Here is an 11,846-nt window from a genome sequence, read left to right on the forward strand (position 1 = left end):
AAAACAAACAAAACTTCAAAAACGAACTCGTCTCAAATCGGAAACAAATATCTTACTCTGTTCTCGTATACCATGAGATCGTAAAAACACAAACTGAATATTCTCAGTGAGTTCCTAAGGATAAATATATTGATAAATTTCAGGAGAAATTTAGATTCTGCCATTGGAAAACCAATGTCTCAAATGCCGATTTAAATGAAAGCACATAAATCTTTTGTTTTGTTTTCTAACCTCAACCTAACCTCTAATCAAGCGAAACGAGCTGCGAACTTGTAACTTTGATGAGGAATAGAAGCCGGCAACGCACATTCGTATAATGTAGTGAATGAAACTTACCAAAAACGAAAAACTAAGAATATCCGGATTAAAAAATTTTTACGGAGACATCAAACCAATTCAATACAGTATAATATGGGGAATCCCTCGCTCTTGAAACTTGTGACGTCATTTAACGAAAAGATGTCCGTATTCCCATAGGACAAACTAAATATCCAAGCCAATAACATACCTTCATTGAACTTCGCAAGAGCATTGTCATTGGCTAGGAGGGCTAGTGGTTTCACGCTTCGACACCCCATTGGTTGTTGAGAGAGGCTACGAGTTTTAACACGGTAGGGTATCATTTGTCCAAGAAATCATTTTACCAAAAAAAGAAGGCTAGATAGGAATACCGTGTTCATAAAATTGATGAATATCATGCATCCATTTAAAAAATACGCGACTTCCACCTAGTCTCCACACAGAGGTCACCCAATCTAGTTCGTTTTTGGTCGAATGTGATTTTTGTAAAATGGTTTCTTGGATAAATGATTACCCTACCTTTCAACACCTTGTCTGTCTTTCAACCCTGATTTTTCAAGGTTTTCTAGGTTTTCCAGATCGCTCGCCACCCTGTCTATTTCTTGTAAAATGGAAATCAAATAACAAAAATGAGTGGTTGCGGCCAGAATTTTCTTGTCTCGACTCGTTAACTTTTGTAAACAAACAACAAGACTCGGGGAAGGGGCACTCGGTTCGGTGCACAGGGATCGAATTTAGGACTCCGCACGCTATTTCAAAAAAGGAGTAAGCTATGCGTTTTATTATTATTTTTTACATCTGAATATAAAACCACGTGGCCCTTGGCGCGTAAGCCCCCCCCCCCCTCTAAAGCAACCGCGATGTTTATGGAAGGCCTCTAAATGAGCGGTCAGGACCTCGCTGACGCAAAAAACGTGTTAATTTGTTATTTCGGATAACTATAGGGTGTACTCAATCCTGCATACCGTTTGACACTGCACTTTTGACAGGGGCGGTCAATGTCACCTCCAGGTCTTGGAAGTCCAACATTGACATGTGAAAAAAATAATATGTGAAATTAAATAAAGGTACAATAGAATATAAAAAGTCCCGTATTGAAATCTTAAGATTTTCCACAATAAATTCCTAAAAATTGGCCTACAAGGTATAATCCCCCTATTAATTATTTTCTGGTAGGATGCGTATTTTTTGTTCAAATCGTAAGGAATAACATTGAAAATAAACCAATTAATTTTGTTTGAAAAAAAACACAAGGGACAATAAAATTCTAATGAACAAACATTTATTTATGGGGTCCGCGCTTTTAAATTATAAACACAATAAAAATAAATTTGTTTCAATACCTAACATTGAAGTCTCAGACCGAGCTAAAGAAATCAATATTAATAGAGCTCACCGGACACGAGGTGTAAAAACATGGCGAGTGTTTAAAACAAGCCGACTTCGCACTCAGGACTAAATAGAGTGTGAAGCACGAGATATGTGATGAGAATGTGTTCTTTAAAGCCGAAGGAGCTCTAACGAAAGAGAATTCACAATACACATTATCGAGCACGGCAGCAATGTATTATAATAAATGCATTCAAACTTGGAAGCCACGCGCCCAGCTCGCGCTGAGAAGGTGCCCGCAAGGCAGGCAGATTTTTTTAATTTCGAGAAATTCAATATCGGTATTTCAGTTATCCCTGAAAAGAACAGTAATGAAAACCACGTATATTTTGAAAGAAAATGCAGTGTCTTATTTGACCCCATATCATCATCGCACTCCGGTCTCATATTTGTTTCAAAATTTTAGTTTTCAATTATTAATTTAATTTTGTTTGTAAAATTTCAAATATTTAAAATTGATACCAAAAAATTGCATATATTACGAACATTGATGTTTTCCTTTTACACTGATGTGCTTTTAAACTTTAAATAATAAAAAGAACCAACTTAAATGGAATGTATTGGCTGCGAACACATGCAGATTGTTACTATTAGTTCTATTCTTGGAACCCTAATCAAAGGATTATCTTTTTGAAACAACTTTTGACGCTTCCAAAACCTTTTTGCACCAATTCTGACAGGAAAAGCTAAAAAAAATCCATTTTTATCATTTTGCGGTTTGAGAAGTGATGTAAGTAAACGATTAAATGATATATATTTTATTGAGGTACATCAATCTCATATTAAGAACAAAATGATCTAAATAACAGCATTTAAAGATCTTTATAAGTTTAAATTTATCTATCTTCCAAAAATAAAAATATATCGATTCAATATAAATATATACTTAATCTATTATTTCTGTAAAGATACGAACCAAAACATTTATGCTTTTACTGTAATTCATTGGAACCTTAGGTATTGAATAAATGTTTTCATTACAATATGGTAAAAGAATCGAAGGCTCTATTACAATAATATATTTTTTCAAAGGAAATTGCATAACAGAATTGCATTATATTTTCACTAAGCAAATAAACATACAGTTTGAGTGCGAAGACAAAATGCAAAGAATACAAATTTACTTTAAAGAATAATTTAGTTTTAATTTTTGTTTATTTTATTACTTAAAATTTATTTTAAATTACTTTATCTGTAGATATTCTGAGTACTGGCTCAAATAATATTATATAATGAATTTACACCTTATTTTTTCGAGTATCATTCAATATGCTACAAAAGTCAAACATATTGATACTGAAATAACATAAGCTGGCAATCTGTTGTAAAGTACATATATCGCATCTACAGCGTTCTAATAGCACTCCAGTAAAACTACAGATTCACTCTTTAAATTCGGTAGACCTCTTTCGCATAAATCTACAATCCATGTAAAAATATTGACTAAAAAAACCCCGTCAAACATCAAAGATGAATTCAACATCTGATAAAATGAAGTTATAAAACAGATATTTACTTTGAATAAACAATGGAAAATAAGGCTTTAGAGAAACTATGAAATTTTATTTATTGAAAGATAAAAATATAGTACAATAATTTATAGATTAATATTAGCGAAAAAGTATCTAGTCATATTAAGAAACTAACAGAGAAAAATTCAGATGTGTGGATTTAAAATAGATACACTTCACACTCTCAAGAACCAATGAACTCTGAATTTATCAAAATGTTGTAACTGTAAAATATCTTTCGCATAATCAAGTACTTTTATCGTATTAAAATTAGATTCTTATGTTTTTTCTTCCCTATACGATCCGCCAGCGTAAACATTACTTGTGTATGTATACTTTGTATATTAAAGTTTATGTACTGTAGTCCTAGGTATGGATAAAATAAATGAAGACATCTAGATTATGGATTTACTTGAATTCGTGGACTTGGTAGTCCATAGTTTAGAAGCTTAGTTTTTGCGTTTGCGATCCTGCTGCTCCTGAAAGAAAGCATGCTCTGTTAAGAATAATCTAATCAAGCTTGTAACTAAAATTAAAATAGGTTAATCCGATGTGTGACGAGTCTAAAAACGAATGCTCTGGCGCAAGAGACAAATTTATACTGCCGTTACTGAAGTTAATACAATTGATGTTTATAATTATCATTTCATTATAACTGTATTTATTTATTTATTTAAAACAAAAGCCTCATTATAATTATCATTATTGTATAAATTCCAATAAATTTCAATCTATAAACTTGTGTGCCAAAGAAAGTTTTTATATTCTATGATTGTTCGGAAAAATAAAATATTACAGATTTATGAGTTTGTTCGTTTACCTTTGAATTACTTACTTTCTGTGTGAGGATCACAAGAAGATGGCGGAACACACCAATGAAGTCAATGAAGAGATCAAGAGAGTGCGTGATGAAGTCTTTGCTACCCATAGCGTGTTTCTCGACGATCAATTGCGTGTCATAGATGATGAAACCGCACATTATAAACAATCCCATATACAGACGAATCTGGTAGAGGAAAGCTACTCTCAGAAATAGGTTAACAAATGAGAAGAGAACCGTCAAATTTAACAAACTGATCAAAGTTCCACCAAGATAAAGCCAGCTTCCACGTTCAGCCATTAGAGAAGAAATGGTGAATGACACGAAGATCAGAGTAGTCGCTGCAAAAAAAAATGATATCAAATAAGTTACGACCATTTATAATAATTCATCAAATCAGTGATTTCTTAAAGCGATATGAACCCGACAAAATTCAAGAACAAATTCCCGGTCATTTCCTCGACTGACTCGACAAGAAGCCATAATAAAAACTAAACTGCAAATTAAACCATTCAAATTCAAACTCTTCTGAACTCAAACAATTAAAAATTAAAGTTTCAAATATTTATAAATCAGCAATTTCACGTTTAAACCTTTCATATTGTATAGTTATCAAATAAAAGCCTTCTAACTTAAATCGTTATAATTCTAAAGCTTCAAAATTCGAACTCCAAGTTAAGCAAAACCGCGGAACGCAACACCAAAATAAAATGATTGTACTAAACAATGAAGAAATTGCTTCGAAATTCAAGATCACGCATGATGAAAACGAACGAGTCCGAAATAATCAACTGCGGTTGTTTTTCTATAGAACGGCTCAAATTTAAATTTGGTTGATTCCTGGTAAAAAATAAATAAATTTACTATCACTGCCCAGTTTATTGCGCTTTCTATAAATACCATTTCCGAGTTTGCCTGGCCCAGCGGCCACCTTGAAATTGCATTTTGCTACTGTCAATAATAAGACAATGCGATCTATTTTGAATAAACCAGACAATGTTAAGTGCAATGTTACTTTTGGATAAAAAAATATTTTCTATGAATATTAAAATGAAGTTGTTTCATGTATTTTATATAATATATTTTTTAAATATTGCATACAATTCTAAACATTTGAGTACATTGAAACAAAAGTTTGAATACTTCACTTCTGAGGAAAAAAGCTTTAAAAAAAATCTAAATTCCTATTCAAGCAACTCTGTGACCTTGAAACGTCACACACTGTAAATCGATGAACCAATCAGAATAATTGTATGCAGTGGCTCCATTGACTAAGCAAGTATCCAGCTGACAACTGATGAAAAAGTTTGTGACAATCCGCATGTCGAATTTTAGCACACTCGCACTGCCACACTTTATAAATTTCGATTTCCGTGAAATTGGAAGCATTTTAAACACCTTGTTGGGCACCGTTGGCACACCTTTCAAAATTTTTAAACACGTTTTAAGTAATAAAAAAAAGTGGAAATAGGTTATGTTCACTCTAATCACCAGCGGCCATATTAATTCACCCATCAATTGCAATAATCAGACTGATGTTTACTTCCGACGCTAGCTCAATGAGAATGCCTCATATTCCTGCAAAAAGTTTAAGAAGTAGTTTTGAAGCATTAAAAAATTCAAACTTATTTGTTTAGAAGCCTTCCTCGGGTAATTATACTACAATTTTAGTGCTCTTATATTTCACTAGGAAAAATATTTGACAGTACATATTTGAATATATGCAACAGTCCAATGGAAGGACAATTTTATTCAGACTAGAAGCTGATACGCGTGCTTCGCGCGCGACCAACTAGTTTATTTGCAATTACTTTTATTTGTAAATGAAGTTCAATATGATACCGCGACATTCATTTTTGCTTTAATAACTTGTATTTGTACACAACTCCGCACGGCTACCCTCTCAAGATACAGAATAAATTATTGCGCAACACTAAACATTCTTATGCAAGTTTGGAAAAAACATCTAAAATGTCGGTGCATCTGGCCAAATGTTTAGGCAACTGCGAGTAATGCGAATAAACTCGTTTGTAGCCGCATTGTCATTAAATTGTACTAAAATTCATACAAAATATTATGAAATTCCTGGAAGAAATTAATCAAAGGAATAATTACTGAAACTAATGAAAATGAAAGTTTGTACCATTATGCAGTTTTAATTTCTTTTTAAATTCTTTTAAATACATAGTGCATACATTTTCTTATAAAAACTAATTTGCTTAAAATGTTAAATTGGTTCAAAATCTAAAAAACAGTTAAGTTTTGAATTTGCTTATGAAATGTATTTTAATAATAATGAATTAGTGTAAATTTGCAAGTAAAAAGTGATTGGAAATACATTCTTTGTTGATTCCGTAAACAAATTAAGCCTATTCTTCAAAAAATGTCCAAACTCTTAATTTGCTCATGAAAGTAGTTTAAATAATAAATCATGAAAATTTTATTATTATAATTAATCGGAAAGACGTTCTTAGTGTAATTTGTAAAAAAACTGACCCTATTCGTTTAAAAATAGCCAAATTCTGAATTTTTTATGACAGATCTTTAAATAATTTACAAAGTATGATGGGAAATGATGATCGAAAGACATTCTTAGTTCATTCCGTAAACAAATTATGCCCTTTTGTTGAAAAATAGCAAAACTATACACTTGTTGATAAACATAGTTTAAATAATTAATAATGGTACATTTTCAAAGATTCAGAGAAACAAAATCATCGAAAAGATATTCGAAGTTAATTACAATAAAAATGGAGCCTACCCATAGACAGAAAACCGAACTCTTAATTTTTTAATTAAAATTGTTTAAATAATTAATAGTTCTTGTAAATTTGAAAAACGATATAGAAAAGAGTAATCCGTTCATTTTTAGTTGAGTCCGCAAACACATTGACTCTTGAAAAAAAGAACACTTTAAATTTTTTAATTAAAATTGTTTGAATAATTAATAGTTCTCGTAAATTTGAAAAGCAGCAAAAAAAAGTAATCGTATATACATTCTTACTTGACTTCGTAAAAAAAATTAATTCGTAGAAAAAAGGGCAAACTCTGAATTTTTTAATTGAAATTCTTTAAATAAATAATAGTTCTTGTAAATTTGCCAAGCAACATAGAAAAGAGTCATTGTATAGACATTCTTAGTTGATTTCGAAAATCAAATTGACTCGTAGGATAAAGGCCAAACTCCTAATTTTTTAATTAAAATTGTTTCAATAATTACAGAGGCCAACATGGTTCTGTTGTTGGAAAGTGAAGAGTAATTTTTCACGTAAAATCCGAATCCGGGGTCAAAATTGGCCCATCACGCCAGGATTTTAAGATATTTGAGGTTATGTACCCAAAAAATTGGCGTTTTGGCTACTTTTGAGGTTATGTACAGAAAACACAAATTTTTCGGGGATTTTTTCTTGAGTTGTAGCATACAGTACTTATCTTTCTCTTTAATTTCAGAGTCGCAGAGTTGAATTACCATTTTTCTTTACCAAATTACGCCAATTTGAAATTACGCGATATGTCCCATTACGTCTTGAGCATTTGCTTTAAATACTTTGAGACAGGCATTTTTTCTGGGTATTTTCTCTTGTAAAAATTTGTAAGAGAAAACACCCAGTAGAAAATGTCTGCCTAAATTCTTTAAATGATTAACAGTTCTTGTAAATTTACAAAGCAATATAGAAAAGAGTCATTGTATAGACATTATTAATTGACTTCGAAAACAAATTGACTTGTCGAATAAAGGCCAAAATTTAAATTTTTTAATTAAAATTGATTAAATAATTAATGGTTTTTGTAAATTTGCAAAGCAATATAGAAAAGAGTCATCGGATAGAAATTCTTAGTTGACTCCGCAAACAAACTGGCTCTTTGAAAAAAGGTCAGTTTTAGTTTTTTAATTAAAAGTGTTTAAATAATTAATAGTTTATGTAAATTTGCAAAGATATATAGAAATGAGTCATCGGATAGACGTTCTTAGTTGACTAAGAAAACAAATTAACTCGTAGAATAAAGGCCAAACTTTAAATTTTGTAATTAAAATTGTTTAAATAATCACACAGGCCAACATGTTTTTGTTGTTGGAAAGTGGAGGATCATTTCCTAAGTAATTTTTCACGTAGAATCCGAATCCGGGGTCAGAATTAGCCCATCACGTCAGGATTTTAAGATATTTGAGGTTATGTGCCCAAAAAATGGCGTTTTTGTCTACTTTTGAGGTTATGTACAGAAGACACCAAATTTTTCGGGATTTTTTCTTTAGTTGTATCCTATAGTGCTGCTCTTTTTCTTTAATTTGAGAGTGGCTGAGTTCAATTACCATTTTTCTTTACTAAGTTACGCCAAATTGAAATTACGAGATTGGTCCCATTATGTCTTGAGCATCTGCTTAAAATACCTTGAGGAAGACATTTTCTTCTGGGTGCTTTCTGTTCTAAATTTACAAAGCAACATAATAAATCAAACGTATTCTTTACAAAATAGCCATTTATGAAAATTGTTTAAATAATTACAATGTTTGAAGATTAAATAAATGTTTTAAAAAACATATGAGCTCCACTGGAATTCGGTACGATTGCTAGGAATGTTTATATCCATAATGTAAACAGATCCCTCGAACATGCCTTGATCGCTCGGGAAGCGCACTTCGGTGGGAAAGCCTTGGCTTCATAATACGCAGCTCTGTTCTTAACCTAAAAATGATTCTAGATCGCATTTCGGTGCGCATGGATGTTTTACCGCAATTAGTTCAATTTTCGAGGAAAAAAGTTGGTGTCATTCTCAAAACTTTAAATTTCGTATGTTTTTAATTATTCTAAATAACAAAACAGTGAAAAAGAATTTTGCGCAGAACTGGGCCTTTCTTTTTAATAGAATTACCAATTTTAGTTTTCTTATCCCACTAAGTCGCTTAACAAAGACTAAAAATTTAATAGTGCCATGAGAAAAGGAGACTACCGCTAAAAAAATCGACAATCCGTTTTTTATCTCTATTGATAGTATTTGAGTTGTTCTATCCGACACAAAACTTAGCCATTATTTATTATGAAAAAATAGCCTATTATTGGGCCGTAAATATATCATTTCGCAGCGACACTTCAGATCATCGAAAACGGACAGAAGTCATTTCCTCCACGGCTACCTGCGTACCCTTCCCCTTCCAGTGTGCAGCGACACTACCCCTCACTGGATTCGAAGTTGCTCCAGGCCCTAGATCAGCGGTCGGCATGCTCCTGACCAAGTCAAGCTACCCTAACCGAGCTGACCAACGACCTACTTTCTGGTAAGGTACCTGCGAGCTTGGGCAGACCATCCTTTTTTTCATGGGTCCTTTGTTAAAAAATTGGAACAAATTTGAGATTAAAAAATTCTTAATTTTGCAATCAGTGATTTGAAAGTAATATATTTGGAATCTGCGTAGTTTTCCGATTCCAAAAACATGTAATTTGTCTATAAAGGTTCAAAATTTGAGAAGTATTTAGTATTAAATTGAATATTAAGCTAAAATTTTGATATTAAACTGCGTCAAATATTCAACTTTTTTAGGCAAGTAATATGTCATTGGAATCGACAAAATTCGTAGATGCTGATTATGCTATTTTCAAATCGCTAGCTGAAAAATTAAAAGTTTTTAAAGTTCCTTACTTTGACATGCCTGTAGACAAAAGACCCCTCCTGGAGTGAGCTCACTCACACTGAGGTCCATGAAAATACCGAAAAGTAGTAGAAAAAATTAAGTCGCGGCTGGCCTGACCATACCTGAAATCTCAGCAAGAGTTAGATGCTACGTCCCCTGTGGAGATAATGCCTTTGTCTTCCAACTTAAATTTGTCCTATTTGTAGAGTATCAGTATGTCCAAGAAAATCATTTAAATATAGAAAATTAGATCAATTCCAATCTAATAATGTATAAATATGATATATGACAATTTTATGGACGAAAAACTAAACAATTTTCCACTTTTGTTCAATTATACATACAATACAATTATAAATAATAAATAAATACAATTTTTCACTTTTTAACTTATCGTGGATTAATAATTGATTCAAGTTAACAAAAGTAAGTGTTTTAATAAGTTATTATTAGTATTTATGAAAATATTCTCTTACAGTGATTCTCGTATTTTGCAGTTTTTTCTAAAAAAAAAATTCACTTTCGATCCACTTTTAAATTGTAGTGAGATCATTATTAATTTCAGTAACAAAACGTAAATGTTTCGAGAAGTTATTATTTTGTAGAAATTGCTAATGTACGTTGTTCACTTTAGGGTCAATTTTATTAGATTTGTGAAAAGTACATAATGTCTTGTAGGTACGCAGTTATACAATTGGAAGTGTTATTCTTTGGTTAATATTTCAGTTTTTAAATTATATACATTCTTTGACTTAAATTTTAAATTTGATACAATATTATTAATAACTATTGATAAAGCATGCAATGTTGTTAAAACAATGTCTTTTAACGAAATACAACATTGGTGAAAAAAACAATTACAATGTAGTAGTAAAGTTTGTTAACAAATTTTTTTAAAGTTTCATGAATTGTTTCACGAATCCTTTAGCTACAGTGTTTAAATTTAAAAGCAGAATTATATAATTATATAACCACAATGTTTGTTTTACAAATTTATTTTTTACTACAGTGTGATTTTGGAAATATTTTACTTCCACAGAAATAATTTTATACTGTAACAGAAAACTCAGTACATTTCAATTTTAAAAATTGAAATTATAAACATTTTGAAAAATGTAAATAAAAAAATTTAAAGAAATATAAGACTTTGTTAAAGGAAAATTTGTATATAAGAAATCGAGGAAAATTTTTTTAAGTACAATGTTTCTCGACAAGCTGTATTCTTACCACTGAAAAAAATATGCATCAACTTTTCGTCGATATAAGGAAAAGAAAAGTTTTAAAAGAATATCTGAATCATTATTTAGCTACAAAGTTTTTTTTAATTTTTAATTTTTACTAAAATGCGACTTTGAAGAGAAAAAAATTTCAATTTCACAGACATAATTCCTCATCATAACAGAAAAAATAATTAACACTATTTTCTTATACACAAAAAACTGTGTTTAAGGGTTCCAATAAAAAAAAATGGATTTAATGTACGTCGCTAAAAAGTAATTTTAAGAGTTCTTCGACTACAGTGTTTTCTGAAAACTTTAAAAAAATGTGTTTATAACTTTTGTTACCAAATTTTCCTACTACATTTTAATTGATTTTTACTTAGTTGTTCTTCGTTAAAAGATTTTTTTTAAAGAATAGTACTTTCAATTGTAAAACAGCATACCTGCAAGAAATGATGTACAGAAGGATTATCTTTATGAGGTACATAACACTGTTCCTTTTGAAAAATATTTATAATTCTGGCGAGATTGCCCAAAGCTACCCTCAAATTGTTCGAAATTCGTAAGTTTGATAAAAGGCCTAAGTACTTCTGTTGCGAAATATTCATTTCCGCGATGAAATCGTTAACATAGCCTAAACTGTTCAGTCTGCTAGGTTTTCGGAAAGACCTAACGGTTTCTGAGGGTAAATATAAAAATTCGGGAAAAATTCCATATCATAACCTCAAATTGTTCTAATCCATTAATGTTCCATAAGACTTAACTTTCTCTGTCGCAAAATATCAAATTCCACCGAAAATTCTCTAACATAACCTTAAATTTCTTAAAGTTTTCTACAAAAAAACGTCCTACACTGTGAAAAAAGCTTTGTTTCAAATTGTGGGTCCGGATGCAATAAGGGCACATAAAATTTTTTCGTGCGAAAACGAAGTCCCCTGGAGGCTTTAGAAAAAATTTCGAATTTTAATTTTCAAAAG

General features: G+C 31.0%; 1 protein-coding gene across 1 annotated transcript in view; it reads right to left on the minus strand.

Moving 5' to 3' along the window:
- Positions 1-3,231: 3,231 nt before the first annotated feature.
- LOC117167212 (probable Bax inhibitor 1) overlaps positions 3,232-11,846 on the minus strand; it is a 17,499-nt gene continuing 8,884 nt past the window's right edge. Inside the window, exons 3-4 of the mRNA XM_033351970.1 lie at positions 4,036-4,361; positions 3,232-3,679 (exon numbers count right to left, since the gene is read on the minus strand). Coding sequence (XP_033207861.1) covers positions 3,650-3,679; positions 4,036-4,361 — 356 coding nt within the window. The 3' untranslated portion in view covers positions 3,232-3,649. The remainder of the gene's footprint in view (positions 3,680-4,035; positions 4,362-11,846) is intronic.

Source organism: Belonocnema kinseyi, chromosome 2 (genome assembly GCF_010883055.1).
Source record: "Belonocnema kinseyi isolate 2016_QV_RU_SX_M_011 chromosome 2, B_treatae_v1, whole genome shotgun sequence".
In the NCBI taxonomy this organism is placed as follows: Eukaryota; Metazoa; Arthropoda; class Insecta; order Hymenoptera; family Cynipidae; genus Belonocnema; species Belonocnema kinseyi.